Source organism: Triticum urartu, chromosome 1 (genome assembly GCF_003073215.2).
Source record: "Triticum urartu cultivar G1812 chromosome 1, Tu2.1, whole genome shotgun sequence".
Lineage (NCBI taxonomy): Eukaryota > Viridiplantae > Streptophyta > Magnoliopsida > Poales > Poaceae > Triticum > Triticum urartu.
Window position 1 is genome coordinate 100,299,492 of NC_053022.1, and position 27,121 is coordinate 100,326,612.

General features: G+C 48.5%; 2 protein-coding genes across 4 annotated transcripts; one reads left to right on the forward strand and one right to left on the reverse strand.

Annotated features, from left to right (window-relative positions):
* The first annotated feature begins 1,635 nt into the window (after nt 1-1,635).
* Nucleotides 1,636-8,979, forward strand: LOC125550422. 3 transcript variants are annotated; one of them, XR_007301633.1, is made up of 2 exons: nt 1,636-2,027; nt 8,106-8,601. XR_007301633.1 is itself a non-coding variant. In XM_048713419.1 (2 exons), the coding sequence occupies exons 1-2, from the start codon at nt 1,671-1,673 to the stop codon at nt 8,977-8,979; spliced, it is 627 nt and encodes a 208-aa protein (XP_048569376.1). In that variant the 5' UTR covers nt 1,649-1,670. The 3 variants fall into 3 exon arrangements, 1 of the variants encoding a protein (XP_048569376.1); XR_007301632.1 differs by having other exon boundaries at nt 8,220-8,601; XM_048713419.1 differs by lacking the exon at nt 8,106-8,601 and adding an exon at nt 8,710-8,979 and having other exon boundaries at nt 1,649-2,027.
* Nucleotides 8,910-13,117, reverse strand: LOC125550419 (acyl-coenzyme A oxidase 4, peroxisomal). Its single transcript, XM_048713415.1, has 13 exons — nt 12,914-13,117; nt 12,699-12,812; nt 11,520-11,626; nt 11,218-11,295; nt 10,992-11,115; nt 10,810-10,883; nt 10,658-10,717; nt 10,474-10,583; nt 10,090-10,249; nt 9,912-9,988; nt 9,652-9,823; nt 9,462-9,554; nt 8,910-9,290 (listed from the first exon to the last, which is right to left on the reverse strand). Exons 1-13 carry the CDS (start codon nt 12,927-12,929, stop codon nt 9,162-9,164), a joined length of 1,314 nt encoding a protein of 437 aa, XP_048569372.1. The 5' UTR covers nt 12,930-13,117; the 3' UTR covers nt 8,910-9,161.
* Between the last annotated feature and the right edge of the window lie 14,004 nt (nt 13,118-27,121).

Sequence of the window (27,121 nt, forward strand, 5' to 3'; positions counted from 1 at the left end):
ATGTCATTCTCTGCCCCAAAGCAGCCAGTGGCAAGGCCTACAACTGCTGAAGACGCACCACCGGTTCAGATGCCGGCCGTTGAAGCAGCGGGGGGAGACCCAGCTGCAGCACATGCTCAGCAGACCAACCTGGTGGAACGGACTGCTAAGCAGTCTAATGCTTCGGGACCGCTTGCTAAGCAGTCTGTAGGTCTAGAACTGACTGCTCATCAGTCCGTCGGTCCGCAGTCGTGTGATCAGCATACCAATGCGTCAGCACTTCCTGCTCAGAGCCAAAACAAGCATATATGGATAGTCTAGTTAAACTGATCTTACTGATATTGTAATTGGGAAGAAAATGATGAATGCAAACCTTCTTAGAAAAGGTCTTTGGACAATCTGCTAAAGTACCATCCTCTGCATTCAGTTTTGCATGAAAACTATTGAGAAGAGATTTGTAGAAGGACCAATTCATAGGTACTCCCTTCGATCCATAATCCTTGCTGTCGTTTTAGTTCAAAACGACGACAAGAATTATGGAATGGGGGTTGTACAAAATACTGAAACGAAAATAAAAACTGTTCCAGCGGATGGTGCTTCATTTGTTTAGGAAAATAAGTGCAGCAAATCAGGAACATCTACTTGTCCTAATATAATTATCGTTCAGCAACACAATGCAAGCAGAATGTCAGATTTCCACCTTAATTTCAACTTGGCAAAGTGTTGATGGTTTTCACCTAGTATTGAAGTTGACAAAACCATGCCCCAGAATTACAATGTTCCAGTTTACAGGAATCGTCGCAAGAGTATACACGGATAAATAGGAACATTTACCCACAGAGAACATTGCAAAATTAATATACCCACATTGCACAATGAATCTGAATGGAAGATTAGGACACACACGCACGCACACATGATTTTCTTCAAGACAAGAGAGTGTTGCTGATTAATCATGGGGATAATAGAAGAACAAGAAACATACATCATAGTGTTGAGCTAGGCGATGAAATGGTTGGCCTTGACCAGGCGCTTGGTGCCGAAGCTGGCCTTGCCCGGCTGGAGGGGGAACCGTATCGCCTTGGTCGATGCCGGAATCACGGCCTGGCCCGTGGCAGCCTTGGCTTGCGCGGGCACTGGCTCGGTCGACGGCGGCTCTGAAGGGCCTGTCTGCATCGGCCGCGGCGGCGAGTGATGCGGAAGCTGAGGTCCCGCGTGTCAAGCAATACAGAGAGACAGAGGATGTGAGGATTGGGAACTCACCTTGGCCTGATGTCCTCTCGACGTCTCCATCTGTTGCTGTTTCCGGCGGTTCACGCTCGTCGCGAACAAGGAGGGAAGGGATGGAGCGCAGGCCGAGGGCGGAGGAGATGGAGCTAGGGGGAAGATGGAGGGCACGAGCGTGGGGGAGGAGGGCGGCGGCGGTAACCTAGCTGGGAGGAGTCGCTTGCCCAATCCGACGCTCGAGGAAATTACATTTTGTTTCTTTCTTCATTCGATATACAGTGTGGCTCTCTCGTCATTGGCTGAGCCGCTGTGATGATGTGGCATAGGCGAGGGGGCGCCGTTTGTGCGATGAAATCATATTTTGTTTCTTTCTTCATTCGATATACAGTGTGCCTCTCTTGTCATTGGCTGAGCCGCTGTGATGATGTGGCATAGGCGAGGGGGCGCCGTTTGCGCGACTAGTAATGGGGTCAATTCTTGTGTATATTGAAATTTATAGACAAAATCAAATACACACGGGGAATCCTCCTGCGAGCGGAATGCGGAGGCGCAGCGATGCGAGAGAGAAAAACACTGCTGCTTGCTGTCTCGCACGTATGCTGCTGCCGGCCAGGAAGGGGAGGAAGTTCAGGCCCACTCGGAGCATACTTGATGCGGTGCCGCCAGGGCCGACGCCGACTGCGGGACGGCGACGGTCTTCCGGCGGACAGCGGTGCCGCCGAAACTGGTACGCGGCGCTGCGGCCCCGTCCTCCACGACGGCGGCGACCGACGAGAGCGGTCGCGGCCGGCCCGTACACCGGCGGCTGCAACGGGCGACCGGTAAATCCAAATCGCGGAACCCTCGACTTCGTTGTCCTTTTTCTTTAGCAATATGGGTGAATCGTGTTTGAGATTCTAAGGTTTGGCAAGGTTATTCACTAACTAAATTGCCTAAATAGCACAGATCGTATGCAATACATCCAGCATAGAATGCACACAAAACGACTTAACAGAGACTCCTGCCGGCTAGTCCTAGTATGAAATAATTGTGGGATCAGTCTCTCCCAACATGTCATCCTTGGATGCTTCCCTCAAAGATAATTAACAGAAGATATATGCTTACAAATTGCAGTGATTATGGACCATAAAAGCAGGTCCATACAAATATACATGGGATCAGTCTCCCAAAATATAATTCTTAGATGCATTGAAGATAAGTTGCAGAAAATAAGTTACAAATTGCAGTGATTATGGACCATAGAAGCAGGTCCATCATAATGTTATTCTCATCGAGTACCATATCTTAACCTTAATCGGCACTGCTTTGCCTTCAGACTGGGATATAGTTTAAGGTGATTGGTGACCTTCATGCAATAGCTTGAAGCAGTCTTGGTATTGGGGGTACTTCAAGTTCTAACAAACCGCCGAGGATTTGAACCACTTCTCCCATGGTCGGTCGATTGGATTCGCCATCTTGGATACACCAGCAAGCCACCTTGCAGACCCTCTCAACTTCATCCAAGTTAACATCACCATGCAACTTGTCATCCAACAAGCCCACAACGTCCCCTGCTAGAAGTTTCCTTGCAACTTGAACCGGGAAATATGCCGAATGATCACCACTGCTGCTATTCTCCTTACATGTATTGTTGCTCCGACCTGATACTATTTCAAGCAACATCATGCCGTAGCTGTAGACATCCACTTTTGGTGTAATGGCTACTCCACTGATCCATTCAGGTGCAAGATAGCCTATAGTTCCTCTAAATGTAGTCAAAACTCTGCTAAAATCCCTCCCTAGAAATTTGGCCATACCAAAGTCTGCAACTTTAGGTACAAATGAGGTGTCCAGAAGTATGTTCTGTGGCTTGATATCACAGTGTATGATACAATCCCTGCAACTCTCATGCAAGTATGCTAATCCTCTTGCAATTCCAAGGGCTATTTGGTAACGGACACTCCAGCTTAGTACCTTTGTGTTGCTGCGGAAGAGATGTGCATCGAGGGAAAGATTTGGCATGTATTCATACACAAGCAGTCTCATACTGCCCTTGCAGCAAAAGCCAATTAATTTAACCAAATTGATGTGTTGGATGATTCCAACTGAACTCACTTCGGCTCTGAATTCCTTCTCTCCCTGACGGACACCATCAAGCCTTTTCACCGCAATAGCTGTAGAGTCAGTCAGTAACCCCTTGAATACAGATCCAAAGCTCCCTCCCCCTAGCTTCTCTGAGAAATTTTTGGTTGCATGTTGCAGATCAATGTATCTGAAAGCTACAATTCCATTGCCACCTTGTGCATTATTGTACATGCCGGTAGTGTGCTTTCTCTTGCTCCTCCATATTAGTAGAAACCACATGACAACTGTCAACAAAAGCAAAGCAACGACACTTGCAGCAGTAGTAGCCCAAATAACCCCCTTCCCTCTCTTTGTATTTGTCCAACTTTCTGCATCCTTGACAGAGATGCGTAAGTAGAGAACCTCTTCATTTCTAGTAGTTCCGATATCGCCTTTTTTTATGTTAAGCAAGTCATCATACCAGAGGGAGCATCTGTCGCTGTAGGAATATGCAATGCAAGAGCAATCATCTAGGCAAGCTTGTGCACAATGGTCTATGCTCCCAGCAGCTTCTATAACTATGGGCATTGCAGGCAGTGTGACCTTTGTCATGGGGTAGAACTTGTCAGTTGTTGCATTTCTGCTTTGGTTCCTGGCACCGCAGTCCAGTGACACATTTCTTATGCACCCGCCAGACCGGTCCTCTATCTCCCAATCCTTAGGTGACCTTATTGAGAAGCCCTTCAGGCAATCACACACTTGGGCTGTGTTGCTGTTGCAGATTGTGAATGGTCCACATGTAGCATAGACATCACATTGATCTTTAGGCTGGGTGAAGACCGTCGCCCAATCTTGTGAACTTTCAACCCAGATGAGTTGCTTTTCCTGTCCAGTAATGTCCAAAAGGCTAACAGATATCAGCTTGTCATCTGTTACATTTTTTATGAAGTACTCCTCTTTGTCATTGTTGACAAATTTAAAGGTAAAAAGATTGGCTCCATTCATTTCTGGCATCGAGTTGAAGTAATGACCATTCCATTCTCCACTAGAGTAATATACTATGGACGAGTTGCATAGTTTATAGAGGAATTGGCCAGGACCAGTTGTATCTAATTCCACACAATAACGGCCAGGAGCTGGATCAATCAAGCTCTTCTTGGAAACGAGGTGACGAGTCAAACCGGTGACCTTATCCACGCCTTGCTTTGCACCAGGGAGCAGACCATCAGTAGGGTAATCAAAGCTCTGCCATATGACGTTGGATGAGTTAGATGCATCTCCTAAGATGAGGTTCCCATTGTCCATGAGCAGAACTGTAGTGTTCTTGGCGGTGATATTAGCATGGGTCGACCAAATTGTTGATTTGGTGTCTTTATCTAAGATGACAAGGTTACCATCATCGGAGATCGTGAGCTCCGACATTTCAAGGTTTACAATTGGTTTGTCCCTATTCGCAACCCACACTGGGGTTAACTTGGGTATCTTACCAAACCATAAGCCTATGTACCAGTGAGCGGGAGTCTGCTGGGAGGAGTACTCACTGCCTGGTTGGAAGAAGCCGAGCACGAACTTGCCATTGCGAGAGACAAGCTTGTCATCGCCGGTGAGGCGATCACCGGCTAAAATCGTGCTTCTTGCTGCAGAACATGGGGCGTGGAAGGCGGAGATGAGAAGTATGAATAGGATGGCAACAAGAGGCATTGTGGTTGTCTGGTTGAAGGTTGGATGCGGTCCCGGGTCATGTTTTAACATCTGGAGGTGAAGAGTCTTGGCCTCTTTGGGCGGTGGACTATAACTTGACATTGTGGCAAAGTTGGGTGGCTGTGGACTAGGACTGCCGATTGGTGCATCCATTCTGAAATCTGGAAGAGGAGAATGTGGACTAGGACTGCCGATTGATGCATCCATTCTGAAATCTGGAAGAGGGGGACGACGACATGGACGAAACGCATCACGCATGTCATATGAGCGGGCAGAGCATAACCACATGGGGGTTGCAGGTAGAATATTCTACTGTGCTGCTCCGTGGTCAGGTTGGGTACCAGGGAAAGCCCCTATGACTGATGTGGACTATAGAATGGTCTAACTGGTCAAACAAAATCTCCCAGAATATAGGGTCTTTTCACATTGTTGACAGGAAGAAGTGTAGAAATTTTGAACTGACCACTTCCACATGAACAATGATGGTCCATCAAAGAGGCACGTCAGTTTAACTGCAAGTAGTTACATATGTGTCCTACTTGGATAACGTACGCCTCAAAATTTGACAAACCGTTGAGATTTTATGGAAGGAAAAGATGGTATATGTTATGGCGGGCATATACTACAGCCCAGGCAGTTAGGGGTCTGGCCCAGTTATCTTATCGTTATTAGGGGCTTAGCCCAGTTATCGTATTCGGAGATTATATAAACTCATGTAAAGACTCGAATAACAATGCTCATAGCATAGCCAAGTTTGCTCATTCTTTAGGTCAGGGGCGCCACGTGTGGCTTGGCCAACCCCATGATCCGAGATGTATTCCACGTTCTGTGGCTTATGAATGAATAAACTTGGTTCCCCTCAAAAAAAAATGTAAAGACTTGTTTGAAGTTAAGCAGAAGCAATCATATTTGCTCGGCTTCTTGAAGGGAGCCAGGAGACCTAACCCTACTCGCCGCCTCCTGCGCCCTCTCTCTCGTGCGCGCGCGACGGCGCCCCAGCGGCGGCAACCTCGTCTTCCTCCACGCCAAGCCTCCTTCCACCCTACAACCTACGAGCTAGACCTGGTAGAATCCCAACTCCTATCAATGTATCAGGTGTCTCAGGCTCGATCATGTCCGCGCCACCGCCCACCCCCTCCCTTCCGCTGCCGATTGCCTCTTCGTCGCCGATGACCACCGCGTCCAGCGCCATGTCCCTGACCGAGCCGGTCTCATCCGCCGCCTGGATGCCACCCGTGCCCGCCCCCGCCGTGCTCACCCCGGAGGAGATGATGGCGGCGCTCCGGGACCTGACTCAGGCGGTCCAAGGCACCTGCACCTTCCTCGCGGGGCACTATGGGCTGCAGCCGCCCGCCCCCGTCACCACAATCACGGGGCCGCAGTAGCTCCCGCGGCAGCCGCCACCACCGGCGACCTCCGTCGCATCCATCATGCCGCTGCCACAGCAGCAGCCACCGCCGCCGCCACCAGCGATCTCTGGGCCGAGCCTTCCGTCAACGGCGCCCGGGGTGCCCATCCACCAGTTCCATTTTCCTGCGTCACCATCTCCACTGCCGGCCTGGCTCGCCGGGTCCATCGAGCCAGTCTACACGATGGCCTCAGAACAACTGCACGTGCTGTCATCGCTGGCGCCGCCCCCGACCATGCAGTTTGGCGGGTCCTCGGGTGCCGCGGGTCCCTACGATGGTGTGGATGGGAACCTTTTCCATGGCGGTACTTTGCAGTCCGCACACTCGGCGTCGTCGTCCTCGCGGTTCCGCGCGGATGACACATACCCGCCCGTCATCCACGCCCAGCCACAACCGAGATTCTCCAAGCTGGAGTTCGTGACCTACGACGGCACCGTCGACCCCCTGAATTGGCTCAACCAATGCGACCAATTTTTTCAGGGGCAGCGCACGCTCGCGTCCGATCGCACCTGGATCGCCTCCTATCATCTACGAGGTGTCGCCCAGACGTGGTATTACGCCCTCGAGCAGGACGAGGGCGGCATGCCACCATGGGAGCGTTTCCATGATCTGTGCCTCTTGCGCTTCGGTCCTCCTATATGCGGGAACCGTCTGGCGGAGCTTGGGCGCCTTCCGTTCCTCACCACAGTGCAAGACTTCGTCGACCGCTTCCAGGCACTGGCGTGCCATGTCCCCGGCGTTTCGGCTCGTCAGTGGGCTGAGCTCTTCGTCGACGGCCTACCGGACCACATTCGCGTGGACATGAAGATGCGCGGGCCACAGGACCTCCGGACGGCCATGTACCACGCCCGCGCGGTGGCCATCCAGCAGGCGTCACCGCCCGGGCCGCTGGGCCGCCACCCTGGCCGGAAGTTCCCGCGCAGGGTCGGCCTGCTCAAGCTTCCGCGGCGCCCCTCGCCGCGACCGCGGCGCGCCCTTTCCGCCGGCTCACCCCGGCCGAGCAACTCGAGCGTCGCCGCCAGGGTTGTGCTTCAACTGCGACAGGCCCTACGTGCCCGGCCACGTCTGCCCGCGACTCTTCTACCTGGAGGTTGCGGACTACATTGAGGAGGACACTGCCGCCGCCGGGCTCGGCGACCTGCCCGCCCTAGCTGACGCGGAGGTGTTTGGCGCCCATTGATCACCTTGAGGAATTCCGCAAGCGCTTCCCCGCCTTCCAGCTCGAGGACGAGCTGTTTGTGCAGGAGGGGAGAGATGTTATGGCCGGCATATACTACAGCCCAGGCAATTAGGGGCCCGGCTCAGTTATCTTATCGTTATTAGGGGCTTAGCCAGTTATCGTATTTGAAGATTATATAAACTCATGTAAGGACTTGTTTGAAGTTAAGCAGAAGCAATCATATTTGCTCGGCTTCCCGAAGGGAGCCGAGAGACCTAACCCTACCCGCCGCCTCCTGCGCCCTCTCTCTCTCGCGCGCGCACGCGGCGGCGCCCCAGTGCCGGCGACCTCATCTTCCTCCACGCCAAGCCCCCTTCCACCCGTACAACCTACGAGCTAGACCTGGTAGGATCCCAGCTCCTATCAGTATACCATGTTCATTTGCAAATAGTAGTAGCAAAAATACAGTCATTTGCGCATTGTACATAAAAGACAAGAGATGAGTGACTGGTATAACAATTATGTAATTCACAGAATTGTTATTTTGGTATTTTTCACAAGTTATCATATTCACATATCTTTTGCAGGGAGACCAATAGCATGGTGTCAATCCTTGAATGTATATTCTCTCTTTATGCGCCAAAAGGTTGTTTATTTTGGTATTATCCACAAATGAACATTTTTTTCATGAACTTCCGCAGGGAGACTTGATAGCACGTTGTGCATCCATGAATATATTCTCTCGCTCTCTTTTGCACGGAGCAGTGAACACAGACAATCTGATATATGTATAAGCTGGCAGGCAAGTCATGGCCCATGGAAGTTCAAAGCGTAGCAATCAATCTCTTTAGTTTTGTTGCACTTGAACATTTCCATAGTTAGGTCAGAAGACAGTTCCCTGGCAAGCATTACCCTTGTTGCAACATGGAAGCGTTTCTGCACATCTACCTTCCCCTGGCCTCTATGGCTACCCAGTTTCCACATATGTGTTAGTGTTATTGTTGTTGGGAACAATGTCTTTCATATTGTACATGCACCATACAGATAAAATGCAGAGCTCTCATCACATGTTCCCCATGTTTATATGTGGTCGATTATTACGCAGCACCAGATCAGTTTCTCTCGAATGCTGCTGCTATTCTATGTTGCAGAATCTGATCCATTGTGCCGGTCTTTGTTTACCTCCCCCAGTCTTGCATTTCTGACAGCCACTCAGGACTCCTCAGCCCTACCTCCCCACCGGTGCTGCTCTACTGCTACCAGTTAGGATTCGAGGGTGTGAGAGCAGGGCATCTGCTGTTCCCTATTAAACGAAGGGCACATTTTCTCACCCAAAAAATGGCACATAATCTGCACCCATCTCATCTCACAGGTAAGTATCAGGGGAAAAGTCTCCTAAACTGCACAATTCCATTATGTAGAAGCTGGTACGACCCCCCACAGCACAAACACTGGTCATGAGAGGTTAGACTCCATATGCTGTACCATTACATAGATACAAATCCAGCTCCGACTTTATTCTTTCGCTTTACAGATTACATTTGATCATTCGGTTGCACTTATTCCGATCTTACTCGTACCCACCAGAATACAAGGTGGGGGTCATACTTTGCTGTTCATCATAGCTGGAGGCAGAAGAAGAATTACAGCCGAGATTTCGCTACCGCAGCAGGTTTGAAGCTCGCGATCCCGGTGATTTCTCTTCCGGTCACAAGGCTGTTGATGTCGTAGGTGCCCTCATATGAGTAAATCGGTTCCAGATCGCAGAAGGCCTGCAAAGGTTGAGATAGTTATGATCAATGTTTCTTTACTAGACACCAAGAAATGGAGAAAATCAAGTGGTTTATGAAGTGCTGTGGCTAACAATAGGCCATTCATCAGCCTGTGAGAAACTACCATGTTCGGAGATGATCAAATGGATATTAAATGTTAGCACTTTTTACCTTTGCTACTAGAAAATCAGCCAAAATTCCATTGCCGCCCAATAGCTCTCGGCCCAGAGAAACTACCTCCCTTGACTTGCTGGACGTCCATGCCTGAATTCAAACATTGATCAGTACACTGTACATGTCAAGACACCATATGCGACTTAAACAAAGAGACCATTGGCTAGCTACATAGCAATTTACGGACCTTGCCCAAACTAGCATGGCCTGGTGTCATTTTGCCTGACTCATAGAGCTTGCACAAGCGCCAGCCGACAAGGAGCATGGCCTGGATGTTACCAAGCATCCGAACAAGCTTTTCTTGGTTGAGCTGAAAGGCTGCCAGGGGAGCTCCAAACTGCTTCCTTTCTTTCAAATACCTATCCAGTGGCAAATGTGCAAAGTCAAATAGGTATAGACCAGTACAAAGATAATTGTAAATTGATGAAGGATAGGTGAGGTTCGGACCGATGGCACATGTCGTAGACGCCCATCGATATGCCAATTGGCTGCCAAGCCACCATAATACGTGACATTGCTAGGACCTATTTCAGCAGTCCAAGAGTAAATAAGAACTAAGATAACATCACCAAGCAGCAACTCCAATCGGTTAACAAAGAGCAGGGAAGTTGGGGGTGGCAGGTACCTTGCTTATATCCTGAAATGAATTGATGCCTGTTAATCTGTCTTCTTCTGGGACAAATACTTTATTCAGAAGGATATCGCCATTCTGAACCATTCTAAGTCCAATTTTGTTTTGAATTTTTGTGGCTCTCAAACCAGGCGCTCCCTTCTTCACAATGAATCTGAAGAAAGTGTATCAGATTCATCATTCACAAGCAGGGTAGTTCTGCATTAATAAGCAGAGAAATAACTTCATACTGACATGTATTCCCTCTGTAAACTGATATAAATATCTTTTAGATCACTGAAGTAGTGATCTAAAAGATCTTATATTACTGTAGTTTACAGAGGTAGTACATGATATTAACACAATGCTATCAACAGTAGTCCAAAACAAGATGATTACCCGTTTAGTTGCTTTGTGTCTGCATTCCTAGCCAAAATTACAAGCACATCTGCAAACGTGCTGTTACCTATCCAGCGCTTTTGGCCATCTAATTGCCAACCGCCAGGTACCTTAAAAATCATAACATGATAAGGTAGTGAAGAAAAAACTTAAATTTTCTCAAATACAGTAATAAATATTAAACCTTGGTTGCTGAAGTTTTCAAGGAGCTTGCATCACTTCCATAATCTGGCTCTGTTAAAGCCTACAGAAACCGGACACACTCTTAGGAAGAGGAGATAATGATAATAACACATTGCATATTGTATATATAAGCTACTGGATAATGTGACTCACCCAGCAACCAACAGTTTTAAACTGAGCTAACGATGGTAGGTACTTCTGCTTTTGAGCCTCTGATCCACAAAGGGCTGTTCTTCACACATACAGAATTAAAACACGAGCTCAAGTAAGTTGTTGTTGGTCAAAGTCAAACAGAATATCAAACATAATCTTTTGAAAAAACCCAACAACTTTACCAATTGTGGACATTGCCAAAGAGGAGTGCACTAGAATAAATGTAGAGCAGCTTGCATCAACCCGTGCAACTTCTGCTATAGAAACGGCACTCGCTGTAAGCGAGAGTCCTGGGCACCCATATCCCTGTAACGCCACAAAGTTTGTGAAAAACAAATTCTAACATTGTACATGTACAAATCCAACATTACATAGTACAGCACGAATAGAAGATTGAGTAGTTTGTACCTTCGTTGTACTTCCAGCTAAGCCAAGAGTTGCAAGTTTCGGAATGGCATGAAATGGGAATTCTGCCTTCTCCCAGTACTGCAAAAGCAAAATAACAAAGTTTTTGGCACATCAGCCATCAGTTTGTCACAACAGCTACTACAAAAAGAGTAGGCATCTAACATGACAAGACAAAACTAGCAGCAGTATGTACTACAAAGTTTCAGTATGAAGACATGTTGCACCATAACATTAGTCCAGATTATATGTTATTTCTCTGAGAACATGAAACGAAATAGGAAATGTCTGTAGCAAGAACATACTTCGGTCATAATGGGTGCAATTTCTTTCTCTGAAATAGCACGGACTTTCTTCCTAAGCGCCTTCTCTTCACCGGTCAGCAAATCATCAAGCTGGTAGTAGTCCGACACTGCAAAAAAACAATTAGTGAACTTACAATTAGTCCGACACTGCACAGTGCATAATTCAAATGCTGTAGATTATGTTGTAACCAAAATCTGCAGGAAAAACTGTACAATGTTGAATAATATAACTGACACAGAAATTAATGAATCTAGTACACTGTAAGCAGGTGAAAGATTGTGAAACAAGAGGAACAAGTGCCTTCTTTTGCTCTTTAATTTTTGTGAGTGGATACAACTACTTTCTGACAAAAATAACATGTCCATTTCTGCTTGGCGCTGCAAGGAAAAGTTGCTAATTAATTGTATACATTGTGAAAGCGCCCAACCCGGTGATCAATAAGTCCAAGACAAGCATTCTTAAACGCACAAGCAAAAAATATAATCACGTTTACCTTAGTGAAAATCCAGATCATTCTTGTAAATTTGCTCTTTATTAGTCTGTTGCAGTGTGCAAATGGAAAACTACCCCATATTTTAGACTGAAAATGACATTAAGGAACTCCTACTATCATTGTGGACAGGTGCAAAAGCAAATAAGTTTCACTAACGTCAATTATACGAACATAACTAAATCACAAACACGGTTCCACCAATATTAACCGAAAATTCAAAACACATTTCCAGAATTTGGGTATCCAATAAAGCGCTCCTAACCCTCGTTTTCTCAAGAGCACGCTGGATTCTTTCCAGTGTAATGATAACCTCAAAGTGATGAACAGAACAGTGGACCCTCCTCTCCAAAGAGACAAATAAGACAGTTCACCTAACAATTGCTCTACGTGACCCCCAAAATACAACCATATTACCCAATGGCGTACCCAGGGGGTGTGCCAGTGTGCCATGGCACACCCAGATTTTTGGAAAACATTTTTTCACCATGTAAGAATTAGCTTATTTTTAAGGCCCATGCAAGCTAATTGAAATAGACTTTATTTTTTTTTAAGTGTGCACATCCTCCATTTTATTTCTAGGTCCGCCACTGATCTTACCACTACGTACAACCAAAACCAGCAGCTAATTTAAACCGAAAAAGATGGTCAAAGAACAAAATCAATGAAACGGAACGGGGGATCTCACCGGCGGGCGGGAACAGGGACGCCGGCGTGGCCTGCGGGAACGCGAGCGCCACCTCCAACGCCGGTAGCCCTACTTTCCCTCCGTCTTCGTTCCTCCCTTCTCCGCCGCTTCCGCCTGCACGACACCAGCGCACGAAATCAACACCCCCCCAGAATCAGAAGCCGCTCAATCCGCGCGGGAAACCCGGACGCCCCGGAGCTCAGTCCGCCGCTCACCTCGCAGGCTCCCCATAGCCGCGGCGCAACCGAGAGCTAAAGTGGGCTCCTCTCCTCTCCTCTCCTCCGGGGATCCGAGCTTCTCTCGATCGAGGTGGAGGGGTAGTTGGGAAGGGGGACAGAGACGAAAAGCTTCGCAGGAGAGGAGCTATCCGGCCATTTCGAGAGTTAATAGACGGTACGCTAACTGAGCTGGCGGGGCCCACAAGTCACTGACGCAACTTCATTGTTGCCTGATCGGCATGACGTGGCAGGCGGCCGGCCAGCGGCGAGGGATTTGCGTGTACGCGACGTTGTGTGTATGGGTCACTGACAAATGAGGTCAGAGCTCGAGTGGACTCCGGATGTCAGTGCAGTTTCATTCGGTGTGTGGTACGGCATGGTCTCTCGGTGCAAGCAGAGGCCATCGGATTTGAATCAGACGGCGCATCCCTTCCGTGAAACTTTCCAAACATTCTACAGAATTTACCGCGTGAAATACACCATATAGATCTTATACTCACTCCGATCTTTTTTACTCCGCGTACAAGATTTGTTTGAAGTATACGCATAACTCAGAAACGGAAGAGGCTGAGATCACCTCCCCCCCCACACCCCCCACCCCCGCTCGCATTGCCATCGATGCTTCAATTCTATGTTTATTTTTACATTTTTCTCGAAGCGTCTTCTGCATCCTCTCAGTTGGGTAGCACCAACGATTTTGCACGGGCCCCCCCAATCTTGCCTCGGTCGGGAGATGCAAAATCAAATGCTGCATTGGATTAAAGAAGCCTGGTGGAAAGATCTTCTCTAACTTGCAGATCAACTCCGGCGCCAACTCTTCCATTTCTTCTAGCACGCCAGGCGATAGTTCTTTCGCACAAAGAACACGGAAGAAATAGCTGAGTTCTGCCAGTACTAGCCATTCATCCTCAGGGATGAAGCCACGCAACATCACCGGCATTACCCGCTCAATCCATATATGCCAATCATGACTCTTGAGACCAAATATCTTCAGTTTATCAAGATTCGCTCCCCTCTTTAGATTCGCTGCATACCCATCGGGGAACATCAACTGCTGTTGCACCCACAAGAGAATTTCCCTCATAGCTGGCCTTCCAAGATTGAACCATGCCTTTGGCTTCGTCCAGTTCTGCTTTCCTTTCGGTTCTTTCATGTTTTGTAACGGCCTGTCACATAGCGCCTCCAGATCGACTCTAGCCTTAGTATTATCCTTTGGACTTCCCATCTATGCCGAACAATGTACCAAAAAGTGCCTCGGCGATATTCTTCTCAGTGTGCATCACGTCGATGTTGTGTGGGCAAAGGAGGTCTTTGAAGTAAGGCAGATCCCATAAGCATGTTTTGTGAGTCCACGCATGCTTAGTATTATACCCCTTGAAGTACCCTGGACGTTGTGGATCTGGCTCGAGAGCGTTTAACTGATCCAGGGTCTGTTGGCCTGTCAATGCAGGTGGTGCAGAGTTTTTGACAACTCTACCCCTGATGAAGTTCTTCTTGTCTTTCCTGAACTTATGGCGAGGATCCAGGAACTGTCTATGCATGTCGAAGCAAGAAAACTTGCGACCGGCCTGAAGCCAACGAAACTCAAGAGCTCCCTTGCATGTGGGGCACGGGAACCTTCCATGCACACACCAGCCAACGAATAGCGCATACGCCGGCAAGTCATGCGTCGAGTACATGTACCAGACACGCATTATGAAGTTCCGTTTGCTAAAGGCGTCGTATGTCTTGAACCCATTATCCCAGGCTTCTTGCAATTCGTCCTTAAGCGGCTGCATGTACACATTCATATTTTTGCCCGGATAGTTGGGTCCTGGAATTATCAACGTCAGGAAAATGTTCTTTCTTTGCATAATCTGTCCGGGGGGGAGATTGAGTGGAAAGACAAATACGGGCCAACAACTGTATTGGGCTGCCGTCATACCAAACACACTGAACCCATCCGTGCTGATGCCGACTCGAGGATGCCTCGGATCTGCCGCTTTGTCAGCATGTAATTCATCAAACTTTTTCCACGCAACACCATCCGATGTGTGTACCATCATCAGATTCCCATCTGCATCTAGTTCGGTTCTTTTGCCTGTTTTGTGCCATGTCATCTGTCTGGCCGTCTCTTCGACCATGAAAAGACGTTGAAGTCTTGGTACGATTGGCATATACCGAAGAACACTAACGGGGATTTTGGTCTGTGTCTTCTCACCCATACCGTTGTCTACCACAATATACCTGGAAGACTTGCAAATGGGACAATAGTTCAAGTCCGCATAGTCAAGCCTAAATAAGGCACATCCTTTCTCACAGGCATGTATCTTCTCATAGGGCATCTTCAGTGCACGGAGGATTTTGTCCGACTGGTACAGGTTTGCAGGCATTACATGGCCTTTGGGTAGAAAGCGTCCAAATACTGTCATAATTGCGTCATAGCATTCTCTGCCCAAGTTGAACTGAGCCTTCAGAGCCATTACTTGTGAGATGGCATCCAACTGACAAAGCTCAGTGTGCTCGTGGAGCGGACGTTTCGAAGACTCCAACATTTCATTGAAGGCCTTTGCAGATTCCTCCATCTCCTCGTCCGAATCCCGAGCATCATCATAGCCTTGCACCATGTTTTCCATCCCGGTACCATGCTCGTCGGTGCGACGACGATCCACCTCAGCTCGGTCACGTTGGGCAGACTCACCATGAAATGTCCACACCGTATAATCGGGCGTAAAACCACTCTTCTGCAGGTGTTTGCCCATTTCAGCCTCTGTCTTCTTTTCCCAATTGCCGCACCGGAAACAGGGGCACCAGGTTTTCTTTTGGCCATTTGCAAATGCGGCTTGCACAAACCCCTTAGTTTTTGTGAACCATTCAGCGCTCCATTTGTTCTGACCAGTGTGACCGGTATACATCCAAGCACGGTCACTCATCTTGACTTTCAGAGCTACTGGACACACAACAATTATATATGTAATTCACCATGTATATATTCATCAGTTGATCTACTTTGTCAATTTTATTACGTCCATGCAACCTACACTCTAATAGGTAATGATAGGTCCTAATCCCACCCGTGTATGTGTAGATTGGGTTTATTTTCCCATGCTATGCTCCGGATCCGACGCAAAATTTCGGCAGCACCTCCCCGCTGTTCTCCTGATACACGTCTCTGCAATAAACAGAGAGGATGTGTACCCGGAGAACAACAGGGGAGGCACTGACGAAATATATGCGTCGGATCCGGAGCAAAGCATATGGGAAAACGAACCCAATCTACACATACTCGGGCTGTCCATGGATAGCGTTGGACAATTCGAAAGAATCAAGGTTATATATATGCAAATGCATGCATATTTATAACTATGATGCTTTCGAACGGGAGACACATATTGGTTACGCATACTGATGATTCAAGACACATACATAGCTAGCTATCAAGTTTCATCGGAATAGATCAAATAATTAATGGGGGAGGAGGACTTGTCATTTGTGCTCACCCACGAACGAAGGGGCAGAGCTCGTCAAACGCACGGCGAGGTCGTCGAACACCAAACCTCGCAGCGATGAAACAACTGCACATTTAAAACTACACGATCAACACAATTATATATGATGTTTTTCATAACAAAATCGAAAAATATATGACCTAACTAATAATTCACAAATATATGACCCCGTCGGCCTCTGGAAGGCCAAAGAACACCTTTTCGGGAGGTGTCGGTGGTCGGGGTGTCCTGTCGGTGTCGGGGTGCCGTGTCGGGGTCGGGGTGCTGTTTCGGGGTGGGGGGTCGGGGTGTCGTGTCGATGTCGGGGTAGTGCCGTGTCGGTGTCGGGGTGTTGTTTCGGGGTCGGGGTGTGGTGTCGGGGTCAGGGTGTCGGGTCAGGCTCGGGGTCGGGGTGTCGGGTCAGGCTCGGGGGGGTCGGGGTGTCGGGGTCGGGGTCGGTCGGCGGGGGTCGGGGGTCGGGGTCGGGGTCGGGGTGTCGGGTCGGGGTCTCGGGGTCCGTCGGGGTACGTCGTGTCGTGGTGGTGCCGGTCGGGGTCTAGGTACGTGGTGGGTCGGGGGTCGGGGTCGGGGTGTTGGGTCAGGGGTGTCGGGGGTGTCGGGGTCGGGGTCGGGTCTTCTCTTCTTCCTCTTCTCTTTTTCCTCTTCTTCTTCTCCTCTTCCTTTTTTCTTCTTCTTCTTCCTCCTTTCCTTTTTCCTCTTCTTCTTCTCCTCCTCTCCTCTTTTTCTTCTCTTCTTCCTCCTTTCCTTTTTCCTCTTCTTCTTCTCCTCCCTCTTCTTTTCTTCTCTTCTTCTTCTTTTCTTTTTCTCTCTTCCTTCTTCTTCTTCTTCTCCTGATCTCCTCTTTTTCTCTTTTTCTTCTTTCCTAAAACTAAACTAAACCTAAAACTAAAACTAAAAAAACAGAAAAAGAAAAAAACTAAATCTAAACCTAAAACTAAACTAAAACTAAACCTATAAACCTAAAACTAATCCTAAAACTAAAACTAAATCTAAACTAAACATAAACCTAAAACTAAAAAAACAGAAAAAAGGAAAAAGAAAAAAAAGGAAGAAGAAGGCCTCACCTGCAGGGTGGAGGAGGGGGGCGGTGCGGCCTGGGGCGACGGAGGAGCGGGGCGGGGCGGCCTGGGGCGGCGGCGGGGGGCGGCGGGCGGGGGGGGGGGGCGCGGGGCGGGGGGGGGGGGGGGGGGGGGGGCCCGGGGCGGCGGCGGGGGGCGCTGGGGCGGCGGCGGGGCGTGGTGCGACGGGGCGGTGGAGGTGGGAGAGAGAGAGGAGGGTGTGGGGCGCGGCCCCGTTAACGTTACGTGGGGCCTCCCTCTTTGCCGTCCGCCAACCTTTGCCGTCCGCCTCCTTGCTCTTTGCCGTCCGCTAGCCGACGGCAAAGAATCTTTGCCGTCCGCTAGTAGACGACAAAGAACTGGCTGATGGCAAACTTTGTCTTTGCCATCAGCCAGTTCTTTGCCGTCTGCTTTTTGGAAGCTGATGGCAAAGAGCTTCTTTGCCGTCCGCTAGCGGACGGCAAAGAACTGGCTGATGGCAAACTAGCTGATTCCAGTAGTGACGCTCCTCCTCCGCCACCCACCATGCCATGCCTCGCCCCATCACGGTGCACTGCGGGGTGCGAGAATGAGCCGAGCAAAGCTCACACCTATGTACTTATTTTTGCTAGTCAGGAACGGAGAGTCATTAACAGACGAGCCATGATCGAGCCAAGCTCACACCTATGTGCTTATTTTTGCTAGTCAGGAACGGAGAGTCATTAGCAGACGAGCCACGATCTTAGACGTCAGATCGTGGTCTGTTACCGACTTGGACGTGGGTCCAGCCCACGTCTCTCCACCTGTCGCGCCTATATATGTGAGGCGTCGGCCAACCCTTTCTCTAATTCCCTTCTCAGATCCTCCGATAGTTGCCACGAAGATCAGATCGCATCAACTCCGCGCCCATTGTCATTCCTTTTGCTACTGCTGCTGAGGGAATCCTGGATTAGGAGGTCCTCGGACTGCCGGACTATATACTTTGGTCGGACTGTTGGACTATGAAGATACAAGATTGAAGACTTCGTCCCGTGTCCGGGTAGGACTTTCCTTGGCGTGGAAAGCAAGCTTGGCAATTCGGATATGTAGATCTCCTCCCTTGTAACCGACTCTGTGTAACCCTAGCCCCCTCCGGTGTCTATATAAACCGGAGGGTTTAGTCCATAGGACAACAACAATCATAATCATAGGCTAGCTTCTAGGGTTTAGCCTCTACGATCTCGTGGTAGATCAACTCTTGTAATACTCATATCATCAAGATCAATCAAGCAGGAAGTAGGGTATTACCTCCATCGAGAGGGCCCGAACCTGGGTAAACATTGTGTCCCCCGCCTCCTGTTACCATCCGTCTTAGACGCACAGTTTGGGACCCCCTACCTGAGATCCGCCGGTTTTGACACCGACAGCTGCCGCCAGTGATCACATCCCGTTCGTCGTGCACACGGTTGACGAGAGAGTAGGCCTCCGAAACCCCGCCTCTCCAGATCCTGTACGGGAGATGGGCGATTAGGTTTTTGGGAAGTGTCTCATACGTGTCTGCTCACCGCCATTCGTCTGCTTCCTCTACATCGTCTATGTCTACGTCGCTTTCGTCATCACCATGTCTGTTAGAAGGGAGAGAGAGGTTTGGTGGAATAGTTCATTATATTGTTTGAGCCTCGTGGGCATTGTTGACATAGATTTTAACCATAATAAATTAAAAATCCGTTTGACATAGATTTTGATCACGTTAAATTAGAAAGGTACATACCACATAAAATATAAATGCAAAACGGCAAAAATCCGTTTGACATAGATTTTGATCATGTTAAATTGAAAAGGTACGAACCACATAAAATAAAAATGCAAAACGGCAAAAATCCGTTTTACAACAATTTAAGATAAATAAATAAATTACAACCATTCAGAACGACGACGGTCGAAAATGATGATATGATATATTGACGGTTTTGCAAACATTGGAAAAGGGCGATAAACCTAAAATATGATGGAAGGAAATAATGATCATAAAGTTTCTATCCTAAGAAAGTCATAGACGACAGATAGTTTGCACAAACATATACTGTTATCGACGATAGGATTCTAATGCCGGCATAAATTTAAATTACCATGGACGCCGCAAATATCGCTAGAATATTATCTCATGGAATAAATGTGAGCATATTGTTCCATGTCCGCTAATGAAATACTGGTACAATGCAAATGTATTTTCCCAACTGGTACAATGCAAATGTATTTTCCCAAGCAAATTAGATTTAATAGATTATTATAGCTAATCAGGCTTAGCCCATTTAAATAAATGAGCTACGTACATGCATTGGTCACTTACAAAGCTGCATGCATGCATAGGCCCCAGGCCCATACGGCCGGTGATGGGAAAATAATTGTTTAAGCCTACCCTGATTTAATAGAGACAATTGTCAGTTGATTAGGGATTAAAGAAATAGAAAAAAGAGAGGCTAGCACGCTCCCATCATCCCACGTTCCCACGATCGGTCGACGTGGGCGCGCGGGCGTCCAGCCGCAGCGCTCCGCTGCTCCCCTACTCCTATAAATACATGCTCCCTCAGCATATACGGGGTTGGACTCATTTTTTGCTCTCGGTCCTTCAGTCCATCCATCTCCTCCCTGCTAGCCACATATAGAATACATACAGACACACCAAAAGAAAGGAAGAAGAAAGGCAGGCACCATGCTTGCTAGGAGTTTGAAGGTAAGATTCATGGCTCTTCTCTAGCCCCTGGTTCGGCCATTGTGGTACATATCAGGCAGCTTTCTTCTTCCTCCCTTTCCAAAACTCTAGTCCTTGGTTCGGCCGTCATGGTACAAATCAAGGAGCATGTTTCATCTTCCAAAAATCCTTGCCCTTAGTCCGGCCATTGCGGTACAGACTAAGGTGCATGGTTTAATCTATCTCAAAATTTTGTCCTTGGTTCGGCCGTCATGGTACAAATCAAGGAGCATGTTTCATCTCCCAAAAATCATTGCCCTTAGTCCGGCCATTGCGGTACAGACTAAGGTGCATGGTTTAATCTATCTCAAAATTTTGTCTTTGGTTTGGCCATTTTGGTACAGTCTAAAGAGCATGTTGCATCCATCCCAGATTTTTGTCCTTGGTTCGGCCATCCCGGTACAAACCAAGGAGCATGTTATATCTATCCCAGACTTTCTCCTTCGGCTCAGCCATCGCGGTACGAGTCAAGGAGTGTGCATGGTTCTTGTAAGCATGGTTCCTTTAAATGTTGCGTGCACTTCGTCCCATTGATCTCTGTCTTGGTTCGGTCCCTTTAGCGATACAAGCCAAGATGAACGCCTCGTTCCTTGGTTTGGTCTCTATACATGGATACAAATCAAGAAAGTGTCATAGGTGCGAAAACCTCATATAAAAAATGCCTAAATTTGGTCATCATAAAAAAATGGATATGACTAAGTTGGAATGAAATTACGGACGTGCTAAACTGAACTCATGATAATCTTTTGTTTGGTTGCGCTATGGGCATTATGTGTCACGCTAGTTGCAATACAAACAAGAGCATAAAAATATATTCTCTCACTTGGTTACGCTGCACGCAGGCATTATCTTAATGCAACGCGGTGTTAGTAGTAATACAAGCAAGGCGAAACTTAATTTAAAATATGTTCATGTTACATACCCAAAAACCAAAATCATGCAAGATGGATTATAAAACATGTTGCATCATAAAAACCAATCTTACTTGGTTGCGCTACACGTGGGCATTATCATAATGCTACACGGTGTTAGTAGTAATACAAGTAAGAGAAAATTAAACAAAGTATTCAGGCCACATATTTGGTCCAAAGTCAAATAAAACAGGTCATGAAATGCTCCAATGCTATAAGAGCCTAAACTATTAGCATCGTCATAAATGGATATCACAAACTCACTTTACTTGGGTTATGCTACACACGAGCGTCAATGATGTGACACTATGTGGAGTTAGTACTAATACCATGTAAGGTATAAACATAAACGAAAATGATAAATGTCAAATGACTCATGCAACATCATAATTGCTCCACAAACCTTTGCTTGGTTATGCTGCACGCGGGCATTATCTTAGTGCCATGCGGTGTTAGTAGTAATACAGGTAAAGCAGAACTTAATAAAAAATAAGTTCACTCCACATCCACATGTGCATACAAAATTCGTGCAAAATACATGATAAGGCATATTTCATGTAACCCACATAGGCTTTAAACAAATGAAAAATATCATAAACAAACTCCATTCGGGTCAAGCTATACGTGTGTGTCATATCATTGCACCACGTGGTTAGTTTTGATACCGTGTGAAGTCAAAGTCAACAAAATATGGCACATATCATATGCACTATAAAAAGCATCAAAATTGTGTCAGAAAGCTTCAGTCCATTACGCTACACACGGGCACCATATCAGTGTCGCGCGGTGATAGTAGTAATGTGATGATGCAAAACTTATTAAAATTGGCATGTCACATGTATCCATGCCACCAAAACCAAAGATGTCATATAAAATTCCCAAAGAAAAAATATATACATATCCTATATGCCAAACGTTGGATAAAACTAAGCCTAGCCAAAACCAACCTTCATTCTGCACCAACATATAAATGAGGTTGACCACAATTAAACATGTTAGGAAAATATATACTCCAACATATCAAACATGAAATTATGGAGAAGTATTTGCATGAAAGCAAACTTCAAGTACCCAAGTAGGAGTGCATCGACGATCGCGAGGAGGAATTTTCTTGTAGCATATTGTAATAGGAATGTGTTGCAATCTTATGTAATAGACATGTTGGAATTCTTAATCAGGGGTTTTCTCTTCGGAGATGTAATTAACAGAATTTTTATGTAAATGTAAGAGTTCTGGAAATAAAGTACCTGCAATGTTTGATCCTATTTTTATTGTATGCATCTATGCATTTAAATTATTAACTCTGTATCAATGACGTGGACACGTGTCTCACTCCAGCCATTTTCCCGTCATCAGGCATATATATAGGAGTACAATGATCTACTTGGAGTACAAGACAAGCCAGAACAAATCCTAGTCTATCTCGTCTTTCCTAATAATCACGATACTCAACATCCCCCCGTAGTCACAATGGTAGCGACGCAGACGGTGAGACTGGAGAAGAATCTGAAGGCAAGCCGACGGACACCCCCCCCACACACAGTCGTAACGAACGATGCATCATGGAGTCGTGGCTGGAGTGGAAACCGATGTGGTTGCTCAAGCAAGGCGGTAGCCCTTTGTATCGTTGTCGAGGTAGCTGAGAGCGTAGGTGGTGGAGCCGTGGTCGAGGTAGCCGTGGGAAGAATGCTGTGGTTGATGTCGAGTCGGGGTGGCCTGTTGGGGAACGTAGTAATTTCAAAAAAATTCATACGCACACTCAGGATCATGGTGATGCATAGCAACGAGAGGGGAGAGTGTGTCCACGTACCCTCGTAGACCGAAAGCGGAAGCGTTAGCACAACGCGGTTGATGTAGTCGTATGTCTTCACGATCCGACCGATCTAAGTACCGAACGTACGGCACCTCCGAGGTCAGCACACATTCAGCTCGATGACGTCCCACGAACTCCGATCCAGCAGAGTTTCACGGGAGAGTTTCGTCAGCACGACGGCGTGATGACGGTGATGATGTTGCTACCGACGCAGGGCTTCGCCTAAGCACCGCTACTGTATAACCGAGGTGGAATATGGTGGAGGGGGGCACCACACACGGCTGGAGTAGATCAACAGATCAACTTATGTGTTCTAGGGTGCTCCGTGCCCCGTATATAAAGGAGCAAGGGGGAGGCGTGTCGGTGTCAAAACCGGCGGATCTCGGGTAGGGGGTCCCGAACTGTGCGTCAAGGATCGATGGTAACATGAGACAGGGGACACGATGTTTACCCAGGTTCGGGCCGTCTCTATGGAGGTAATACCCTAAGTCATGCTTGATTGATATTGATGAGTATGAGTGTTACAAGAGTTGATCTACCGCGAGATCAAGATGGCTAAACCCTAGAAGCCTAGCCTATATGACTATGGTAATGAATGTATCCTTTCCGGACTAACCCCTCCCGTTTATATAGACACCGGGGGGATCTAGGGTTTACATAGGGTCGGTTACATAAAAAGGAATCTTCATAATCGGTTGCCAAGCTTGCCTTCCACGCCAAGGAGAGTCCAAACCGGACACGGGTAAAGTCTTCGGCCTTCATATCTTCACAGCCCATCACTCCAGCCCATGGATAACAGGCCAGACGCCCGAGGACCCCTTAGTCCAGGACTCCCTCAGTAGCCCCTGAACATGGCTTCAATGACGAGGAGTCCGGCGCGCAGATTGTCTTCGGCATTGCAAGGCGGGTTCCCTTCTATCCGAACATCAAGTTAGTCTTCGGATGCGATGATAGTATCCGGACCTGTCATACACACCATACATAACCGTAGAGAGAATATATATATTTTTACACGAGTCCGATCCGCTGACAGCTTTTACAACATGACATCACGTCTGTCCGGTCATAATTTCAAACCGTTTTTGTTTGCCGCTCCACGTTTCGAGACGTGGTTGCCCTTGGCACGTCCTGTCGAAGCAGAGATCGTGCCCCCCTATTACGGGATTCTCATCAATACGAGCGTGGGTGACCCAACCGCGCCGTTTTGCACGGCCCTTGGGAATAGGCGAGTTCAAGGTGAGTGGGGAGACGCTTGATATTCGTGGCCTTTATAAGGGGATAAAGACTCCCTACCTTCGCCCACACCTCAGCCCCTCTTCAGTCCTTCCATCCCTGAGCTCCAGCGCCCAAGCTTCTAGCTTTTCCCTCAACCGAGAAAGCACTCAAAAAATGTCTGGATCCAGAGCTGGGGGTAAGTGGATGGCCTCCTCCGTCAAGAAGAAGGATATCAAGGCGCTCCGGGGGCCGGATATCTAGCCAAGGAGGTCGCTCACCGACTCCCGGATAAGGGACAGATCGTCCCTACTCCAGAGCCCCATGGGAGGGTTGTTTTTCTCACACATTTCGTCCACGAGCTGGGTTTCCCTCTCCACCCCTTCGTCCGTGGACTGATGTTTTACTACGGGCTGGACTTCCATGACCTAGCCCCCAACTTCATCCTCAACATCACGGCATTCATTATCGTGTGCGAGGCCTTCCTCCGCATCCCGCCTCATTTTGGCCTATGGTTGAAGACCTTCAACGTGAAGCCGAAGGTGGTGGGTGGCCAACAAGCAGAGTGCGGAGGCGCCATGGTGGGCAAGATACCCAACGTTACCTGGCCCGAAGGCTTGTTCGCGGAGACAGTGAAAGGGTGGCAATCGGGGTGGTTCTATATCACCGAGCTGCGCGACGCCAACTGGGTGGCGGCCCCCGAATTCAGATCTGGATTCCCGATGCGGCTCACCTCCTGGCAAGAGAGGGGCCTAACCTGGGGTCCCTCGGATGAGCTGACTGGGCTCCAGACGTGTGTCCAAAATATGATGGATAGGAAGATCAAGCTCGTCAACGTGGTCCAGGTCATGCTCATTCGTCGGGTCCTTCCGTGCCAACGCCGGACTTGCTATCTGTGGGAGTACGATCCGGCCAAGCATCAGATGCTACAAGAGCTCTTCGGCATGACGCACGAAGAAATCTAGAAAGTACTCTTCAAGGCCGGCGAGACGCCACCGCCCACGACTGAAGATCGCGGGCTTAGCTTAAAACGCCAGGCTAACCCGGTAGGCTCTTTTAATGTTTTTGAGGCGTACCCTTTACTAGCATATTTTGAGAAAAAGCCTAAGTCTTCCTACCCGTGTTTTCAGGCCTGGGTCAAGATAGCGGAGGGGATTAACAGTCCGGCTCCGCTGCCCGAAGACCAAGAATTCCCATTGTTGACGAAAATGCTTTTTCCAGCACCTTATGAGGTGCCAGAGAAGACGGCCAAGAAAGCGGCCAAAGGGGCCAAGAAGGGCCCTCGCCGAAAAGGCGCTCCGGACATGATGTCCGAAGACGAGACTTCCTCTTCGTCCGCTGACGACGATGATGAAGAGGAAGAAGAAAGCGACTCCCCACCTGAAGTGGGGAGGAAGAAGAGAGCAGCCTCCACAAATTTGAAGACGAAAGCGCCTAAGAGGGTTAGAGGCTCCCACGCGGATAACTCCGTGTGGGATGTTGACAGCAGTCTGGAGAGACCTCGCCGGACCAAGCCTCAGGCCGCCTCGTAAGTACCAGGATCCGAGAACATCTAGCTTTCCCAATTTGTGATATTGATATACCTTAAATTTGGTTATTGCAGTCCAGCATGCGATGGCTCCCCGCGATCCTCGTCAGAGGGATCGCTAGACTCGAAGGAGATGGCTAGCATGTCTCTGCCACCTGCTCATTCCATATCTCCCAAGGGTGACGACGAGGTGGTGTTGCAAAAGACCTTCCCCGACTGGGGAGGACTTCCGGAGATCATAGGGGTGGTGCCCCGGGACGATTCCTCAATTTTCGGACGCATGGGGGAACAAGCCCCTGCGAGGACTGGCGACAGGGTCCGGGTTCCCTTCCGACCTGAGACGGATACCATTCCGGAGACCTATGCGGCTCCGGAGTCCAGCGAATGGCATGCCCCGAAAGGAGGGAATGTGCCTGTTCCGCCGGTGACCTGTATCCAACTAGAGGCACCGGATAACCTGCTGGAGGCGCTACGGGGCGCCTCTATTGTGGATGCGCACCGCGCCCTTTTGGGCGCGGTAATAGAGAAGGTCTAGTTCGTGAAAAGCGGACTGACCGAAGCCTGCACTAGCCTTCTATCATGCTTTGAGGTAAGTAATGCGTTTGTGGGAAGAATATCACAGTATAGACAGTAGCCCCTGATGCTCTGTTTGGTGTTCGAAAAGAAAAAGGCGAACAGAGGATCGAAACGAAATATCGCAGGAGTCTAACATAAGTTGTTTTTGTGAATAAGCAGGTGTCGCTGCAGGCTGCCACCTCTCATGCTGCAGAGGTCTCCGGACTGAAGCGGAAACTAGAGCGGGCCGAGGAAGAGCTCGGCCTCGTAAATAAGCAACTAGAGGATAGCCAAGGTATGTGTTGATTTGCTAGTACCTTTTGAGAAAAAATGAGTAGTCCGTCCCGACTGAGTTGTCATGAACTTTTATTAGGGGCCACGTCCGAGGTGGAAGCCCTCAAGAAGGCGTTGGCCAAGGCCGAGGACAAAGCGGCCAAGGAATGTGCCGCACGCGAGAAGCACGAGGCCCAGGTCGGAGAGGCGCAACAACAGCTCCAGGGCGCGATCAAGAGATTTCAGTCCTTGGAGCGCGATTATAAGGCGCAGGAGTCCGAACTGACGAAGGCCCACCGAAGCGCACAGGATGCACGAGCTGAAGCCCAGAGCGCCCTCCAGGAAATTCAGGCGGCCAAGGAGATTGCGGCGGGTAATTCTTTCACCGTAAAAAGCAAGTATGTAGAAGAAACGTTCCTTGTACTTATCCGAATTCGGGTTTTCCAGGGGCGTTTATGGATTTGCCGCGCAGTATATCGGATGCTGCCGAGCATTATAGAACCGAAGAAGGGATGTCTACGGAGAAGCTATTATGGTCCCAGTATCTTGGACCCGAACATCCATTGCCCTTCATCGACCAGCTAAAATAGTTGGTCGAGCTGCACAAGTCGGCAGAGTTAGCCATGAAAGACCTGATAGTCCGGCTGTGGCCTGCCG